We start from the raw sequence: 20379 nt of genomic DNA, 5'->3' as shown, positions 1-20379 counted from the left end.
AAAGCACTTATCACAACATCTATAAGTAATGTATATGTGACCTACTATTAATTTAAGCCAATTTTTTTTCAATCTATAAACATTACAAAAGTTTCACTGCAGCTTAAATCTTGTTGAACTGAGCAGGGTGAGCTGACAAAGAAAAAATATTTTATACAATTATATATGGGAGCTAATAAATGACTATGAATAGATGTTCACAGTGCAGTACATCCTTATTTAAATTCACAACACAAAGTCTGTATCTCAATATCCATACTTTTCTGTACTACAACGTCATCAGCCTCAGTACAAGTTCTGCTAAAAAGTACGCGAGTAGCGAGTACGGTTCTCCTAACCGGAAATGTGTTCTCGCTCCGCCCGTTTTTCCAAGTATGCATTGGGTGATGACTTGAGCGTACTTGGGAAAGCCATGTATCCCAGAATGCATTTTGCCGCAACGTAGCGGCAGAGAAAACAAATATAAATCTTGAGGCGAGAAATTAGTCATTTTCGAATTTAAAAATGTGGTTTGTGTATTAAAATATGAAACATTTATAGTTTGGCAGCGACGTTGTCAGCGGTGAACAGCTCCGCCTCTGTGGACACTTGGTGCGCAAAGTGCCCGGCACAAAACAGCATCATCTGGGCCTGTCCTGTTGAAGTGATACGTTGGCTCAGAAGTCTCTAGATTTGGTGTTGAAGCATTACTTTGTTTTTAATGTAGAAGTTTTGACGTGACAGTTTGAAAGTTTGTATATTACTGTATATTATTAGTATATATATGTATATTATACTAAGTTTTATTTATTTTAACTTTGAATTTTAGATTTATATTAAAGGTGCACTGTTGCACTGTCATTGTATATATGTATATATATATATATATATACATACATACATATACACACACATATATATATATATATATACACAGTATACACATACATATATATATACACACATACATACATATATACATATATACATACATACACACATATATACTAGGGATGGGAATCGAGAACTGGTTCCAACTGACCGATTCCATCGGGAATTGTACGCCTCCAACGTTATCAATTGTTATTAACGATTCTCTCATTTCACTGTTCACTGTTTTCTTCCGGTTCCCCCAAATTTTGCGTCACAGTACATTTACATCACACTCTGCGACGACTAGGATCTTCACACCACATGAGTGTTAAACTTTCCTACTCGGCTCCCCGACCGTAGTTAGAGAGCATAGGGGAGGACACTCTGTTGTTCTCCAGGGCTGAAGAAGTATCACTTCGCTTCAGGTTCAAATACCTAATTAGCTCCACACGGCAGGTAAACATATGGACGGACACCTCTTGATTCCTTATCTTGAGTGTTTATTGTATCAATCAACCCGAACACTTCTTCCAGTGCAGTTATAAGCTTTTTGTCGGTAAATAAGTCTCGTTCTTCTCTCTGTATATCAAAAAAACACTCACTCCGTACACTGTCGCTCACACGCACAACACATTGACGTCATCACGCATTGCACACCTCATGCTATCTTAATAGGGATACACTCTTAACTCTCAGCTGCTCCCATAATACTAGGAAGCGTCATGGAGAGGAGAAAGAGATCCAAAGTCTGGCTCCATTTCACCAAACAGGCAGGAAATTCTGCTGGTTGTAATCAGTGCAATGCTTTAATATCGTGTAAGGGTGCAAATACTAGCAACATGTTTGTCAACCCAGCATGGCATTATTACCAAGAATGTTATGTGTTTGACCACGTGCGTACGAGTGCTAACGTTTCTGGTCAAAGCTCCACTGCAACCTCCGTTGACGACGGTAACGTAACTTTACTAACGTTCATATTAATTTAATATGCGCTCAAGAATCCTCCCAGAAAAGGCAGACATGCTTGTATTCTTACATAAGAATTGCTGATGTTCATTAAGTGTACTGTGACAAGCTTACAGTAGCGTTATTTTCATTTAAAAAAAAAAAAAAATGTTATGCAGGCATACATATCCCTTTTTAGAAAAGGAGTATTAAGCAATAATTTTAGTGAAATCTGGTTTAAACTTGCAGTAAGTTACATGAACAATGTTATTGTGGCATACATGACTATTTTTACTTGTATGTCCACTGTTACTTCATTTACAATGTCCCTTTTAAGAAAAGGAGTGTTAAGCTATAATTTAGCATGCAAGCATTTAGCAAGTATTACATTTCTATTCCTGTTTTTTATTTATTGTATAAGTCTAAATTCTTAAACTATATTTTTTTTCTACACCAAATCTTGTCATGGTGTTGTTCAGTATGTTCACAGTCTTGTGCATACATCATTTTGGGAAAAAAAATAAAATGGTTGCTTTTGGTGCAGAAGACTGTGTAGAAGTCCTTTTTTCCCCATTCTACTACTCCACTACCAACTACTCAGGAATCGATAAGAGAATTGATAAGGAACTGGATAGGTAGGCAGAATCAACAATGGCATTGATATTGATAAAAACCTATCAATTCCCACCCCTAATATTTACACACATACATATTAGGATTAGGACTGTGCAATATACTGGTAGTAAGAGTTATACCGGTACATTTTTGAAAGAGATATGTAATTGAGACAATATTGCCATACCGGTATATTATATATTATTTTTATGTTGCCTTGCAAATGCTATTTACTGCTTCTCTCTGAGCCTACATGCCAAATTAGGCTGCTCAATCACACCCCTTACATGTACATACTACATAGTGTTCTCCCACCCACGCTACGCATCACAACAGAAATTTGAACGAAAATGTTGCGGACACGGTGCAGGTGGAGAGTGAGCAGTTGGTGGCTAAGAAAAAGAATAATGGCGCTGTTATTTTCTGAATTAATATGTGTACCTTTACTCTGATACATTTCACTTAACCATCTTCGTTACTTGTTACTACAAAATAAAAGATGAGCGGGTGACGTAATGCCTGTTTGTTGTCACTAGTTTTTAGCAGCACCAGCAGTTAGCCGCTTAGCTGTTAGCCGCAGATTTCGGCTCCAAGTGGACTTAAGACACATCAGCGACTCGTTGTTTGCAGTGTCCGACACCGAGGCTCTGGTCTCCAGATTTCTGAGCCTGTTTTTGTTCTTCATTTTTTGTTATTTGCACAATTATGCCTATAAGTGTAGGCTATTACTATAGATTTTCTTTTATAGTACTTTACATGTTTCAAACAGGCAACACTACTGTTTATATCTGTTGTTATATGCACAGCTGTGCTTTGTTGAGCAAAAAACTAAACTAAAACTTAATAAATGGTTAATGGTGATTAGTTAAAAGTACACACTTTTTGTTCAAAATATCGTTATCATATCACCCTTCAAACTAAAAATATCGAGATATAAGTTTTGGTCCATATCGCCCATGCCATATACATATATACATACACATATGTTACTTCACCCTGAGTGGGAGTGAAGTATTGTTTTTAGTGGCTCTGCGTGTGTGTCTGTCTGTCTGTGTTTCCGCACTTGCCAACATGACCAACATAGACCGACAGAGGTTTGTTGCAAAGATCGTACTTGTGTACTCGCGCACTTGGCGAGTATGTACTCCAGTCATACATCCCAAGTATGCAAGTACATCCTTGCATACTTGGGCATTGAGAAACGGCCAAAGACTATTGGTGAAAAAAATGTATGTTTGTGTGTCCATCACACTAACAAGAGTGACAAATTTCAAAGCTTATCACTGCTGAACTGAAAACAAAACACTGAGCTCACATTCTTTTTATCATTCTCAGGACAAGCATCAAAACATAAGCTCCCTATTTCCTCCGTCTATAAGCCCTGCCTAAGTTCCCCTCCCCCTTCTGTACACACACACAAACACACAGCTCACTCATCCACGGTGCAATACCATTTCTCTGAGAGGAGCATAGAGCGAGCACCTCTCTTATCTTCTGCGTTTCAGCTGTCTGTGCTAATTCAATAAACTTCAGAGGAACAAAATGAACACAGGAATAATGGGGGTGGGGGAGGCAGTGATGGCGGTGGTGGGGAAAGGGGTGCAGATGGGAGAAAAGAATAAGGCAAAGGTGGGAGACAAGAAGAGAAAACAAGAAAATCCAACAATATAGATGCAGAATGATGGAAATTCACGAGAGGAGAAAAGACATGACGCAAAAAATAGCTCGGAAAACACTCAAATGTGAATTGATTTTAAAGAAAATATAATGGTCTTTTGTCTTAATCCCACCCCCACCCCATTTGTTCAGGCAGAGTGCTTCCTTGTCCTGTTACTTCTTTTATAATGGCCGAGTAAGAGAACACAAAGCCTGCGCTGGAATATCAGCGTCAGAAAAACCTTCCGGCACTGCACTGGGAAATAAATTGCTTCTGCTAATGCCCCTTTCATTAAAGCACAGTCCTTAATTGTGCTGCTGACAGTCTGCATGGCTGCCAGGCTGATGGGAAGAAGACTGAGGAGATGGGCAAGAAGTGGCTCCAGGGGAAAAAAATAAACCGGCAGACTAATGTTCACCTGGACGACAACACATCTATAAACAAAGTGCAGGAAAAAAACACACCATCAGCACTTTGCAGCTCTGTATCAAGTCAAGGTTATCAATTTTCCCTCTTGATGGACATGCTTAGTACCATTTACTTTGTGCAGCTGTTTCCAAATTAATTTCTTGTTCAACCAAGGCTTCATTCAGGCAAAAGATCACTTGCAAAATGAAAATGACAACGAGTGAACATAACAATTACAAATTGAATTTCCTTTCGGCCCTTTCACTGTTTGAAAAAGATTTGGTTTGTGATCGTTACTGTTTTCTTTGAAGCGAGGGTTTCGGTGAGAAATTGTTCACATACAAGTCACCCACCAACATATATTCATGATACAATGCTGCACAGATAGGTGTGGATATGTGAGCAGAATAGGGAAATTACATCATCAAGACACCATACCCTGCAATGCCAGGCTCCAGGGGTTCAGATGCCAAATTCCCAAAAAAAACATCAAAAGGGCTTAAATCTCAAAAACAGCAGACCTGTCCAATGTCAACTGTCACTTAACCCCCCACCACAACCACCATCTCTCAAGGCTCCAGCAGCAGGTCAGGGGTGGAGAGGGAACTTAATCAAGGGTTCTCCTGTTACAAAAGCCCCTCCACTCCTGCCGATGAGCAGCAGCAGGCCAACAAAAAGAAAAGGCCACAAAATGGGACCTGCTCTTTGTCTCAGGAGAACTGTAGCCTGACTACTGCTCCTCCATAAACTGATTGGAAGGGAAATTAAACAAGGGATGTTGAGGCATGAGGTAAATAATCATAGATTTCCAGGATAGTGGGGCATTTTCAGTTCCCCAAATATCTTGTGACGTATAAAGAGCCTGAAAATCTGACTGAGTTGGTATTTTATTATTCAGTCTGCCCCATGCTCATGTTGCCATTTAAGAAATGAGATAGAAAGATATTTTGTTTTTGGCAGTCTTGTGTCTCGCTCCCTACACAATGGTGTTAGCAGTTGCTATGTTTTCTTAATATAAATTATTTTCATTTAGAAAACATGTCCATTATACAAATATAATGGAGTGCCGTCACAGGAAGAGACATCCGACAGAAAAATCAAGCCAGACAATGCCAAACTGTAGATCAGTTAAAAATACTTAACAATCCTAAAACGTGGGTTCATCTCCAACAACTACCAGGGAAATGTGTAAAATCTCAATATTTAACAGAGGAGTGTGGTGTATTTAGTGACAGCACTGATGATCGCGAGCAGTGAGCGGCATCATAGACACTGCCGCTGTATTTCAGTCCAGTGTGTCAGACGGAGCCTGTGCTCCGGAGACGTCCACTCCCACTGCTTTGTGTGTGTGTGTCGCGTGTAAAACAAAGTCACCGCAGTTTCATGCAGCCATGCAGTAATGACTTCACTCACGTTGAGTAGGTACTTTTTTTTGGTAATGGAAATATAACCTAAACCGTGCCGTGGCGAGGCGAGCCGGGACCATAGTGGAAAAGGGCCATTAGTCTGTTTGAATAATGAAGAAACATGAAAAGGTCTGCAATCAGACTACAACAAGTGCTTCCATTGCATCTGACAAACTAAAAGCATGTGAACCAAACGAGCATAGAGAGCAAAGTAACTGCAAGGCAAGTGTGGAACATTAGGGCAACATGTACAAAAATAAAAATCATACATAGGCCACAAAAATCCTGAAACTGGATCATCAGTTAAATATATCCCAACTGAAGACACAACTACAAACAAGAGCAGACCCTGCTTTAAATGTACTTTCAAGCTTAATGGCACCACAAACTAATAAAATACAAATGCTCTGAATCAAAAATTAAATTCAACTGAATCATTCCTTGAAATCAAGAGAAATAAGTGTTATTAACAGTTCACAGATATGTAGAAGTGGAAACACAGAAGAGCTAAATCAACCAGCTAAAACAGCAGTTTCTCATTCAATTCTCAAACATTTCATGTACAAACTCATTCATGGAAATGGAAAAAAAATAATAATATAAAAAAAGAATGATTCATGTACATACATACATATAACACTGCAAGATGTTAAACAGGCTTTTCTCCTCTCTATGCAAAAACATATCCTCACAATTTCCTCAGCAACATTCACAGTGCTGCTCCTCTCTACCAAGAAGCCAAAATAAAGTGCTTAAAAAGTGTGTGAAGGCCATGTTCTTCTGCTGCCATTTCCTCACCAGCTTGTGTCAGAATATCCACGTGTATGGATGCAGGCAGTGAAAGTCATTAAATGATTCATATTTATGAGCTTCTCAATTATTCAGAAGGCAGGAATAATTGACTATACATCTGGAGGAGAAGGAGTTTGTTAAATGTGGATTTTTTTCTGGAGAAGGGAGTGTTAAAGAATTTTCATCACCCAGGATTAAAACGAATGTGGCTCAGTCGTCTAGAGTAAATTATGTTTGTTAAATAAATAATTGTACAAAAAGAACATTAACACAATCTTTTAAGGATGTGTCACATTTTCTGCATTAACAAGTGATGTCTCTGTGTAAAGATGTACAGGCAGACTGCGCTTTCCGTAACATATAATAATATACTATTCTCAAGTGTCAGTCTCGAGTCTGGTGGCAATCCTGACTATGGGGACACAGTGTAGGGGTGTTGCAGCTGCAATACCAGTTACTTTGTCTTGTCACGCCCACCGCAGCATCAAATTCACTATGTGCTCTTAAGGGAGATGATGGCAGTCTCTTACCATAGTGGTTCACCACAGTAAATGGCTGTTGCTTGATGTCATTTCATGCTTTTTATTGATAATTGTAGATAACAATCCTCTCATTTTTAAAGACAGCTTTTTTGCCTCATCAATCACTGTTGTAGTCTTGACTGAGGGGGGGCTTTAAAAAAGAGTCTGACGGCTATTGGGACTATTGGGACACAGTGTAGGGTTGTCGTATTTATTGCGATACAGGGGTTACGTTGTCTTGTCACACCCTCAGTCTCTCACATCGCTTAGTTTCACCGAGTGAGAAATGCCAACGCAACTGCGATCACTCCTGCTCTATCTAATATGGTACCATTTTCTTTAAGTTAAGGAAACTACAACAGCATGTCCAAGACGAGTAATATTTCATATTAGAGTTGGAATGCTGTTTGAATCACTCAAGCTTTTAGTACAATTTGTGCTGAAATAGATAAAACAATCATTAGTAGCAGGATTTTTACAAGGCCCCAGGAAATAAAATGGTAACACTAGAGCAACTATTTTGATAATCGATTAATCGGTTTGAAGCTTTTTTCATGATTAAAACAAGATTTCCGAAAGTTTAAGCTTCTTAAATGTGAATATTTTCTCAATTTCTTTGCTCTGGATAACAAAGAAATCATTAAGTTAAGTTAATCATTTTGGTTTGTGGACAAAACAAGACATTTGAGAACATCATCATTTCCAGGTTTGACGAACACCGATCAACATTTTTTAAGGTTTTCTGATATTTTATGGACCAAACGATTAATCGAGAAAATAATCGACAAATTAATCAATTATGAAAATAATCGTTAGTCGCAGCTTTAGTTAACACCATTTAAATTAGATACCAACATACCCCATATCACACATCATACACACATGCACACACCACCAAATCATTCCCTGGTGGGCTGGGCTGGACTCCTGCTCACCCCTCAGCCGTGTTGGGGCTGGCGGTCTGGGTGGGGGCGGCTGGGGTGGCGGGGGGACATCGCTGGACGTGGGGGATCTGATCCCATACACTTAGCCTGAGGGGGGTCTGGGTGGGATGGCCGCGGCCCATCATGACACACCTCCCTGAAGGTGCTGTGGTGGGCAGCGATCTGCCTCCCCGGCGGGGGTCACCGGTGGGCATCGGCACTCCTGGATGTTTGGTGGGGCCCCTTGGACCTCTGGCCCCGCCTCTGCTTGGGGGATCTGCCCTGGACCGGCTCGGGGGTCTGCCTGTCTTCCGTCTCAGTGGGCCCCCTTGGCTTGGGGCCCTGCATGGGCCTCCACCAGTCCCTCCCTGGGATGGGGGGGCGTGCGGTCAGTCTCTGGTGGGCTCTGGCTGTGCCTCCTCGGTGGGCGGTCTAGGGGGTAGTGGCTGTGGGTCTCACCTGCTCTGTCCCGCTGCTGGGCGCCCTAGATGCCTGGATCATTATCGGCCCGCTACTGGGGATTGGCCGGGCATTGGCCCAGTCCCCCACTCAGATTCCGACTACATCTAATGACAATCCCTGCACATATGCACTGATATGCGCGCGCACGCACACACACACACACACACAAACTAAACTGATATAGCTGTTGTAAGTCCAGACACCCTCTCTTGATGTGGTCTTGATGTAGAAACTGTACCTGAATGTCAGTCTAATGTTGTCTATGTTTTATTTTGTCGAGTATGTTCTGTCTATTTTATATAATTTCAATTGTTCAGTGTTACTAACCCATACACACTTGATATTGTTGTCAAATCTGTCTAACACCACAAGGCATGCAGTCAACCATATTACATGTCCTAGGTACTAGGCAGGACAGGTTTAAAAAAACAAAAACAAAAAAAAAAACACCATTTAAAGCATTTTAAAACTTCTTCATAATATCTAACGGACCTGCAAACATTTCAAAAACAACCAAGCTCTCCAGTCTATAGCCTTATTAGTTTTAACTCTCTCAGTTTGCTTATCCTTTCCAGTCTGGCCTCAGTCCTGCTCAAATTGGATTCAAACCCATTAATGTCCCAACTCGAAGCATATGTTCCAAGTTGCTGAGCATTTTATTTCATGTGATGACTTAAGAGGGGGCTGAAGGAAAAAAGAAAGGGAAAAAGGAAGAAAAAACAAACAAACAAATAAAACCGACGGCTCAGAAATTGAACCAGACATAAACAGGGCAGGAATGAGTCTGTAGCTCATTGTCAGACAGAGAGACGTCCCATGCTCTGAAGAAAGGGTACTTTGACTTCAGGGTCACGTTCCTGAGCATTAGCCTGTAACTGCCACAGTGCGCATGTCTGTGTGCATGTCAGTCTGAGCATACATGCTCGGCAAGAATGTTTTCATATGAGGTTCAGACACCGATACCTTTCAATACAGCAAAAAAAGGTACTGCTGTACTCCATCGCAGAAATCTAAATATACTATGCAAGGACGAGAGAACCATTTGAGCATGGATAGAATTTCAAAAAAGCGGGCAACCGCCTCACTTGAAATTGTTCTCTTTTTCAGTGAAGTTACAACTTTATTAATGTCCAAATTCTGCAGATGCAGTGAGAGAGGGACTTAGAGGAACTAAGACCAAGTCTGATCATTATCTCTGAAATCTAAACAAGCCTTTACTCTCCCAGAACAGAGCTTGTATTCTATAAGCTCTTAAACATAGTGGGGGATGGGCTAACACGGGTGTGTGTGCAAGCGTGTATGTGTGATCCCAGAGTTCCCAGTCTGAGTTTAAAAATGACAAAGTAAAACACTGCAGGCTCTGTGGAAGCCAGGAAACAGCCTAATGTATTTATCCAAACACATATCTGAGAGGCCCCATAGCTTCAACACATCCCCTTCCTATGTGGGCTTTACATTCAAAAACTACCACAGTGGAAATGGGAAATGCAGCAGGACTGCACAATATAGGCAAAAAAAAGTTTATATGGATGACACATTACAATTATTTCTTTCAAGTTTCAGGAAATGGTACTGCACTTCTGCATCTTAAAGACACGGACTAATGTCTAATTTTCACTGCTGTGTTTCTCAAAACAGCAGAAGCAAGTGCATATTGTTTTCACCCTTGCTGTCTGACACTCAAACTATCCTTTTCACTAAATAAACAGCTCCTTTTACTACTTGAATACAAACATAATGACGATCTGTTCTTGTTTTTCGTCATCTGAAATTAAACAAATGCCAGATGACAAATGAGGATCCACTCACAGAAACTTTCATTTTCAGGGTTTTCCTCCAAAGCATCAGGTCGACTGTTTTTATTCCTGATTATCAACTAAGATGTTTTATGTCATCTTTCTTTTGTGTATTGTTAATCTGCTGTTCAGAGTGGACTTTGCTTGTGGTTAATTGGTGCAGCACTGTTGAATATAAGCAGTGTTACACACAACTAACCAAGACTCTAAATGAAACATGTAAAATTCAATCAGAGCAGAGGGAATAATTCATACATAATCATAAAAAAGCTGTCCGATTTAACAAAAAAAATGGAACCTTGCAGAGGTCAGTCTGTCCTGTTATAAAGCTAAAAAAAATATTGTATAAAAATACTATATTTTTATTGTGAAAAAAGAAGAAATCAGGGAGCCTCTTCAAATGTCAAAGAGGAATCAAGTCAGATGAACTCAGAGCTGTGTCTACTACCTCCTTTGTCACCCATTAAAATGGAATGACGTAACAAAGTGCTAGGTGACCTTGTCTCTCTTGCCACACTGACGGCACCAACGGTGGCAGCACTGCTCACAGCTAAGGAATCCCAAAACAACACAGTGGCACAGCATTAACACTACCAACACCAGGAGGGCGGCAAGTGTTCAGTTTAGCTGTTTGCACTGGTCCATCATCTTATAGTTACTCCATTTACATGCAGTTATCAGACAGCATATACTTGTCACATAATTTCCCCACCCTGCACTGTGAATGTTTATGTTCTGTGTTCAATAAAAACATATAATTGTTTGTGAGGTATTGGTTTAAGAAGACTGTGTTTGTCTGTTGTTGTGACTTTGATGAAGATCAGATCACATTTTATGACCAATTTTGTGCAGAAATCTAGTTTACATATATACACACACACACATATACATATATATATATATATACACACATACACACATATATATGCAACAATGCAATAGGTGGGCTATTTTTTTTTCTCAAATAATTTCATTTTTGCACTGGTGTTATAACAAAAACCATCAACTCTATCATGCCTCTTATTTACTTTTCTTGGCTAAATAATTTATTGACTCTGACTTGTTGCAGCTGTAATTTACCAAACCTATATATATATATATATATATATACACACATACATACACACACATACATATATCGGTATAATTTATTGGCCCAAGCAGCCACCTTATATTGTATTGGCAGATTGGATATTGGGGAAGAGTCCAATGTCGTGCATCCCCCATACAAAACAACTTTACAACAAAAGACATGCAGCACTCAGTCACTCTTCTTCACTCACTTCGTGTCTCTGCTGCAGGTTAAACTTTTTACACAACACTCAAAGTGTGAAAATATTTCAAAAACAATGTGCATTTACACACAACTAACAATCAGTCACAAACCTCTTATTGAGGCTCAAACAAACTCAACAGTAACTGGGAAAGGACACTGAGCAAGCTGCAGCACTGTGTTAAAAATCTGCCCACAGATAAAACACACAGCACTCTGATGAGTGTTTTCATGTCGAGGGCTGACGGGTCACAGCCCTCTGACCCACTAATGAGAGAAAGAACATAACCACATCAGACAAGTGCAACACTAAGCAACTGGTGTTATAATTAAATAACAAAGGCACCCTAACACGAAAAAGTGTTCAAGCAACGTAATGACAATGTGGTACAAATGATCACAGGCACATTGTACAACCACAACGAACAGAGGGAAGCCGGTCTGACACAGAGTAGGAACAAACACCACCCAAAACGGAGAAGATTGTCCTCAAATCTTTGAATTTCAGTGAGCTGTTATGTTCAAGCAAATTCTGCTCATTTGTCAAATCTGATTGTGTTTTTTAGGGCAACATCTTGCAACACTCCTTCAAAAGTCTTTTGACAATGAATATTTTATTTAATCTTATTTTGAACAGAGTAGTTTGTACTGTTTTTACAGTGCCTTGAGATAATGAATGTTGTGATTCGGTGCTGTACAAATAAAACTGAACTGTTTTGGTGTTCACTGGCCACCATACCCTCCCTGATCTTGAGCCAATTAAATGCAAGTATAAACAAAGGCTCTGCATTAATGATGCTCCTGGTTGGCTATCTTTTCCTTTCATAGCTGCATTTTCAGATCGGATAATATATTTTTCTGATATTCATACAAAACTTGTATCAACTATACACATGGCAAAAATGTGAAAAAGTGGGATTTTACAATCAGGGTGGAATTTCATTAAAAAGTACAAATTAATTTATTTATGCAGGTATTTCTGATTGACTATCTCATGGCAAGTGATTCACCATGTTTATGAGCACCTGTGTGTGTGTGTGTGTGTGTGTGTGTGTGTGTGTGTGTGTGTGTGCGGGCACTTACATGTGGACATGAGGAGGTTGGAAGCGGCTCTGGTTGATGTTGTAGTGTGTGAAGGCCTGTGTGGGGTTGGAGCTGTACTCGTCCACTGTGATGGTCACTTTGCCATGAGCCATCCTTCCGCCGTTTGGACATGAGACACCGTTCGTTCACCGGGATTCAATAGCGAGCCATGCAGCGGTCATCCTTCGCTCAAGTGGCCCAGTCTACCAGCAGCAGTGGCAGCAGCAGCAACCCAGCCAACCGACTTAACCACGGCACACTGCAGTCTGTTCCTACAATAGAACAGAGAGACACACACACACGCACTCACATCAGCTGCTTTTACACAGGACATGCACTGGTCGGGGGGCCGTTCACAGAATGAGAAATGTAAGTCCTCCCCAATTGTAACAAAAAATAACAAGTTAGGTGGCTGAAGAGCAGAAACGACTGGGTTGACGCAATGCAAAGAAACAGACAGAGCTCACATCACATGAATGGGGTGTGATCATGTTCTAATAATTTATAAGCACAACAGGCAGATTCACTGTCTGTTTATAAGCACTTACTTTCCTTTGTTTGGCTTCAATTCCAGGAAAACCTCAAACGATTTTCATGAAATCCTAATTAGAAATTTAAACAGAAATTTAAAGACTTTATAATTAGCAGATTTGCCCTTTTTAAAAACACAAAGAAAAATCCCATGGTATTCCAGTACAAGAATAAACAAGGCAATCAGAGATGTCAGACCTCATTCACACAACAAGCCTGTTGGCCCATATGTATAACAGGCTATGTGGTGCAACAGTGGAGCATCTGACTCCAGATCAGAAGGTTGTGTGTTCAAATCTACGTCAGGGTCAAAATTCTTGCTGTTGCTCATATTGGCAAGTGCATGCAAGTGCAGAAGCACAGAGCCACCAAAAACAATACTTCACTCCCACTCCATGAGGTGAAGTAAAAATAGCTTGTGTATTTTAAAATATCTATTTCAAAGAAAACTGTTTAGGCATCACTCGACAATCTGGAGGGCAACCTTTTAATTACTACTCATAACCCGATAAATTACAAAATGACTGCAGGCATTGCCTCGAAAGCATCAGCCTGTTGAAATTTAACGTGGCAAGAAAGATAAGCCGCAGGTCATGTCTCTGCTTTTGATCACACAGTTGCACAGCCTTCAGTAAAACAAAAAATCTTTGCAACCCATTCAGGAAAAAGGTCCGCTTCCATGCTGACAAATAGCCCAGAAAACATACAAAGTACAACAAAAAGGATTTGCTTTTCTCATTCCAGGCCTAGTGCTCCATTTCTGAAACAAACCACTAACAATCTACCAGCTGAGCTGCTCTACCATCTTTGCATAGGCATATACTCTTATACATATGCAAAATTTTAAAATGACATTCATACTGGCACTGCTCAAATTATGGACGAAAAAGCGGTGCTGTGTTTGCATCTTCAGCACTCACTCACTCACCGGGCTTGGCTGTTAGTTCCCTTGCATCCAGAGCTTCCCTCCTGTCTGACCTCCCTGACTGACAGTAAAGTGGCCACTGCGGGTTTGACAGGCTTTATATACCAGACCTCCTTATGCAGCACAAAAGAAAAACTAGAAAAAACTTTAAAAGCAAAACCTTAATTTAAAAAAAAAAAAAACACTTTTGATGGAAAATCAGCTGCTCCAGAGTCCACATAATGATTAAAATCTGCAATGCAGCAATGAATTAAGAAATTGCTTTGACCTCCAGTTGATTTCTTATAAGCAAATAACCTTCAACTTCAGGTAAAAACTCTCCAGAAAACATTGATTCATGTTTTCTGGGTCAACTGGTTGCTGCACCCTGTGATGTGTGCTATTAAGTTTATTCTGAAATATTTATTCCAGCCTAGAAAAATGAAAGGTAAAGCACACGGAACAGCTGAAGATGAGTTAACACACTTACTACAATACTAGTGTATTTGCACAAAATGTGAAATAGCAATTAGAAACAAGTTAGCAGATTTTGTCTGCATTAAAAAAAAATACATATTATTTTTATTATTATTATTAGAGGTGCTTGGTCTTTGTGAGACTTTTTCCTTGTTCAAAAATGTTTTTAACAAAAATAATTAAAGAAGGAAAGATGTACACTACATCTCAGCGATCACTTCTACAGAAACCTTGCTCGGAAAAAGCGCTCTTTTTTTGCTTATGCAGGCCAGAAATCTGAGGACGGATATGTGTACAGCATGCAGTTTAGTTCTTTCGCTGCTGTGTGCAGTCCGTGTGTGTGAAACTCGCCGTGCTAGCAGCAACTAGCTCTCTAGCTTAGCCTGCTAAACCTGCGCAGGCAATAGACACAGTATGTTTTATTCTGCACGCTGTAGCTTCACACTGAGCTGCTTTTCCTCAGTCCGCGGCTGCACACTGTATCTGTCAGTGCTGTCGCTGTAGACACACACACACGGCGCCTGTTTAACACCGCGTAGATAAGTTCACGGGTGGAAATCAGTACAGTGAGGAGCAGGGGCAGTGAAGGCGAATAAATTGACCCATTCTGATACCAAGCATAGAGACACGGTGTGAGCAATGCGCCGTTTGCCGTTAAGACTGCTGCCTGCAGAAATGTACACACAAATAAACGAAAACAAGAGAAAGGTCTATGAACCCGATCCAGGAATAATAATAAAAATTGCAATAACATTTTTTTTTTTTTTTTTTTTTTTTAAATAAAAAAAAAATGATATCAGCCAAAGGTGCTCAGTCAGTGTCACAGCACCGCCGCGCTAACCTTCTGCTCCTTCACGTACATGACAAGCCACCTTTTAACCGACGGCTTTGTGTCAGGAATCTCTCTTTTACTCCCCGTCTCCCCTTCCCTCCCTCCCTCTTCGGTTACAGAAGTGAAGCGGAAAGGTTGCTCTACCTTCTGTGGGGTTTTTGTGCGTTTTGTTAATCTGGCCGGTGAAAGAGTGTCGGGTCGGGGTCGCCCTCTACGCGGCAGCGGCGGCGGCGGAGGGACGCGGGTCCATGCGGCAGCAGCAGCAGCAGCAGAAGAGCGTGCAGCTTCGTTCCAACGCGGCCGTCCGGGGGTGCGGCAGTGTGAGCGGGCAGGGCAGAACCTTCGACCCGGCGGGACCTTCGCTGACTCCTGTGGAGATAAACCTGACAAGAGAGAGCGAGCCGGAGAGGAGGGCGAGAGACACTGACAGAACAGGGAGAGAGGGAGAACACCCTTGTCTGTCCTCGGAGGGGGAGGCGGAGTGCAGTGAGTCGGAGCTGCCACTGGGGTCAGAGAGCAGAGAGAGCAGGAGCGAGCACAACCCCACGCCACCTACCGTGCGCGCGCTTTCAGAGTCGGACACGCGCTCGGTGAGGGAGGTGGAGCGGGACTCCTCCTCCGTGCCACATTCACTTGCTGTCGGACATGACACATTTCTGTTGAGATGCACCTCACAGCTGTCCTGAGGTGACCGAGGGAGGGGGCTTTAAATAAAAATTAAAAAATACGATGAGTCAACAACTTTTCTCTTCAAATTAATGTAATTAAATTACATTACATTTGACTGTATAATATGTGCTGCATCAATGTAATACCTTCACTATATATGAACAACTGTCAACAAAACAACAAAAACATTTTTTAACTGCTTTTAATACTTAATATGTATAATACTGCAATTAACAGAGGACCTCTCTCTTCTCCCTTTCTCAAACGTATCAGATAACTATGGTGGTTTTTGCAAACCAGAAAGCATATAAACACTTTCACTTTACAACTCTTGTACACTCTTCCACTCTCCCGCTCACTCCCCAGTTTCCTTCTTTGTCGGTTTATGCAGCAGGTTTATTTGGGGGAAGCCATTCCTCTTTGTGAGCTTCGTCTTTTTGGGCTGCTGCAGAAACATGACAGTGCAAGATGGCAGACTCTGACCTTTAATTAGAGTACTCACAAAAATATAGAAATATCTGAGTTTTTATCAATAATTCTCTCTAATTGCTTTCATGCTTCTCTACTGTTTCCTTGGATGTTTTAAGTTTTATGGGCAACTGGAATAAGTGACATAGTCACAGTACAGCTCTATAGTCATGTGTCTCGGCCAATAATTATTTTGTTATTCCAAACATTTTTCTTTAGATACGTACAGCTTCATTCAAGGGGTGTGAACTCTTTTTTATTTTGAAAACATACACACTACAGCTTTGAATAGTAAGATCAAGAAGACTCTACATAAGCATACACTCTGAGAGACAACACATTAGTGTGTTATTAATTAAATACAAATAAGTGGTTACAACTTATAAAACCATGCCTTTTGATAAAGTAGTAACAAGTTGAACCAAAAAATCCTTTAACTTGCTTAACTCACACTCTTTGTTTTTCATACGTTCATGATCGGAAAATAAGAGCCAAGAAAGCACACCAGCTTTCATCGCCCTGGTTACTATTATCAACCTGGAGACAATGAGAGCAGAAATATCTGCACAGGCATTTTAATTGACTGTTTTTCCCCTGTGTCTTCCATCTTTGTGTGTCCACTGTCAGCCCTGATGAAGGAGTGTTATTATGATATGTTTACTTCAGGCTATGAGGCTTCATGTCATGGCATAATAACAAGGTTATTGATTTTATCCTGTGAAATCTTATGCATTATTCGATATTGTGGTCACTGCACCTTGAACTTAGCGCACACTGTGTTCTTTGTCAACCAGTGTGCACTGAAACTAATGGCTCTTAGACAATAACTGGGAAATAAATACAATTTTGTTAGTATTTTTAGCATTTGATATCTGAGGTACATGGTTTATTTGAGCATCAGGTAACATGGCTGTTCCCATTTGGAAACAGCATCCAGTGCAAACTGTTGACCAGGAATTACTTCTTGATGAGATCACAGGTGTGGAAAATGGTGCCAGAAAGTAGAAGGTGTTGTAAAATCTATGATTAGAAGACAGCATGGCAAGTAAACAATACTAATGAGTACCTGTGGGATTCCTTCACACAACCTGAAGTGGGGCAACACAGATTCCAAACTGGGAAAATCCGCCAAATCAGATGAATGGAATGTAAAAAAATATATTAAAAAACACCATCCTGAGCATGCATTTTAACATGCTGATTATCAATTCACTAAATTATACATGAAGTCTGGGAGAAAGATATCTTTGAGTCTCATATGCACTGGAATTTGCCATATTTGCTAATAACACATTTGATCTCATCTCTCATACATGTTTTTTAATACAATGCTGTACAAACATGTTTTTCTTCACTTCAAGCTTGTGCTCGTGAGACTCACATTTGTGCCTCTCACTCAACCAAGAAAATCAGGTAAGACATTGTCCAGTAAATGAATCACTGCCTCTTTAATATTTACTTCTTAAAGGGTCCCTTGTGTCTGATTAGGGCTCAGTGGATCACTCTGTCTGAATTACAGAAGTCAAGAGCTACGAATAAGTAGACATTTTTCAAGTTTAAGAGAAATACTATTTTCAGATGGGGATATACTGTATACACTCCATTCACATTATTACTGACAAACAACAAAAGCATTTACAATTTTAAGAATGAGAATTGAGCCAACGACTAAAGTATTTAGCTACCACATTAGACAAGAGGGAAAAAAAATCATCAGTAACTTCTTTGAGATGAAACAATTAACACAATGAGATAATGTGTTTGCTTTTTCTCACTGCCTTCAGTTATAGTCACATAGATAACTATTGATTTTCACTAGTATAAAATAATGTGAGTGTTCAGTTATTAGTGCATAATCTGTTCCTCTCTGTGAAGGAAGCTGTTAGGGACAAGAATGTCTCTGCGGTCAAAATTAGTGAGTGAATCAGTGAAATATAAATGCTATAAAAAAGAGTTAATCCAGGTAACAGTTAATGGCTTCACCAGAATGATTTAAACCTTTCAACGATAAATACTAAAATGATTTTAGTAAAATACTAAACACAAGCTGTTCTGGTGTCAAGAAATTGTACTTTTCCTCTCAATTTCTTTTCATGCATTGGGACCCTTCATCAGGAATAATAACACATGAAAACTGACTCTGTTTATAATAGTTCATACTGTACATAGTGATTGTTTTGGTCCCTGCCATAATCCATTTAATCCTGTAAAACCTCTTACTAAATATTGCTGCATGTTTTGGGACCTTGGCGGGACAAGATCTTACAAATATGAGTGAATAGGGGCATAAAAAACATTCGAAATAGAAATAAATGTGTGAAAAATTCATGTGAATCACTATTCACATCAGTTTAGAAAAAAAATGAAAGAATTAATTTGTCAGTACCAAGGCTATACCTTTTAATACACTGATGGGATTTTTGATGAGAAAAGGCAGCACAGGATGGTCCATAATGGACTAATCTATGGGGCTCAGACACATTTACATGTCTGCTATTTGAGGCATACTGGCTTTTTCTAATTTTACTGACATGCTTCAATTTCCCAGGGCCATCAACACACTCCCCACTGCCACAACAGCCATATGAGTCATTTCCTTTGACTTTTCTCTTATCTGCACAAAAAAAAGCTTTTCCATCTAGCCGGCAGGTGTTAATGTGAAAGCGGGGTTTAAATTTCATGTGGAGAGGCCACATTTAAACAGTTGACCAACGTTTATTCTCCTGGCTGCATATAGAAAACTGATGATAGAGAGGGGAGCAAATGTCACAGAAGAAATGGCTTCTGCCATGAATGTTTTATTCAGCCCTGTGTTGTAGTGATCACATTTATACAATAGAAAATGTAAATGTTGCGTAGTATAAAAAAAACTATATATTTTATTACCTTCTATAAAGGAGTAAAATTATTTTCCTTCCAAATAAGGCTTACATTGAACACATATTTAAAAGAAGTGTAAAATAGGAGTGTGAGCTCTACCAGGAGGCAGAGGTTGATATTCATTTAAACCCACTGACTGACACTCTAACCTGCACAGATTTATGCCTGTCTGTAGCATTGCCTGTCTTCCCTGCTCACCATGTGGATAAATAAAATGGAGGCCTGTCTGTCTGTCTGTCTGTCTGTCTGTCTGTCTGAGAGGCTTATCTACAGACAGGCAAGAGTTGGGTGTTTTAAATGTTAATGTCATTCAGATTTATGAGAGGCAGATAGATGGTTGCTGAGGGTGAGGCAGACTCGATGCTGTTTATTGAAATGCACACAGACAAGAATGTTTGCCTCTGAGCTTCAACAGCTCTCTGAAGACCAAACTACTCCAGCCATGGGCTAAGAGCTGAAACTGAATACAATCAAAAGAATTAAAGATCCACCCAAACCAACACACACACTCTTTTTTTTAAATTATTATTATTTATTTTTTGAATCGCATGGATGTTATCAGCCTGGAAAAACAACCAAAGCAATATACTAGTTCATTTTATTAGCACACATTTTGTCCAGTGGAGTTTGAAAGCAAAGGAAAGCAGGAACGTAGGAGAGAAGGAAGGCAAAGAGAGACCACACTGGTACGAAAGTGTATTAACTTCCCTCCCATTTTCCCGCTGTGTTGTGATAGACTGAGTAATATGCAGGCTCACTTTTTATGCCAAAGGCTAGACGGAGGCTCACAGGAGAGGTAGCTCTGAGTTAGACTCTCTCTCTCATGATTAAGCTCCCTCTTTTTTCTCAGCCATTTAAACTTTGCCAACATTAAACAACAGTATA

General features: G+C 40.0%; 1 protein-coding gene across 1 annotated transcript in view; it reads right to left on the bottom strand.

Annotated features, from left to right (window-relative positions):
* The window catches only part of mpped2a (metallophosphoesterase domain containing 2a), a 65453-nt gene extending 49501 nt beyond the window's left edge, over positions 1-15952 (bottom strand). Inside the window, exons 1-2 of the mRNA XM_058628884.1 lie at positions 15622-15952; positions 12734-13005 (exon numbers count right to left, since the gene is read on the bottom strand). Coding sequence (XP_058484867.1) covers positions 12734-12846 — 113 coding nt within the window. The 5' untranslated portion in view covers positions 12847-13005; positions 15622-15952. The remainder of the gene's footprint in view (positions 1-12733; positions 13006-15621) is intronic.
* Between the last annotated feature and the right edge of the window lie 4427 nt (positions 15953-20379).

Source organism: Solea solea, chromosome 5 (genome assembly GCF_958295425.1).
Source record: "Solea solea chromosome 5, fSolSol10.1, whole genome shotgun sequence".
Lineage (NCBI taxonomy): Eukaryota > Metazoa > Chordata > Actinopteri > Pleuronectiformes > Soleidae > Solea > Solea solea.
Note: the sequence above shows the minus strand (reverse complement) of the source record. Positions and strands in the feature narration are given on the sequence as shown.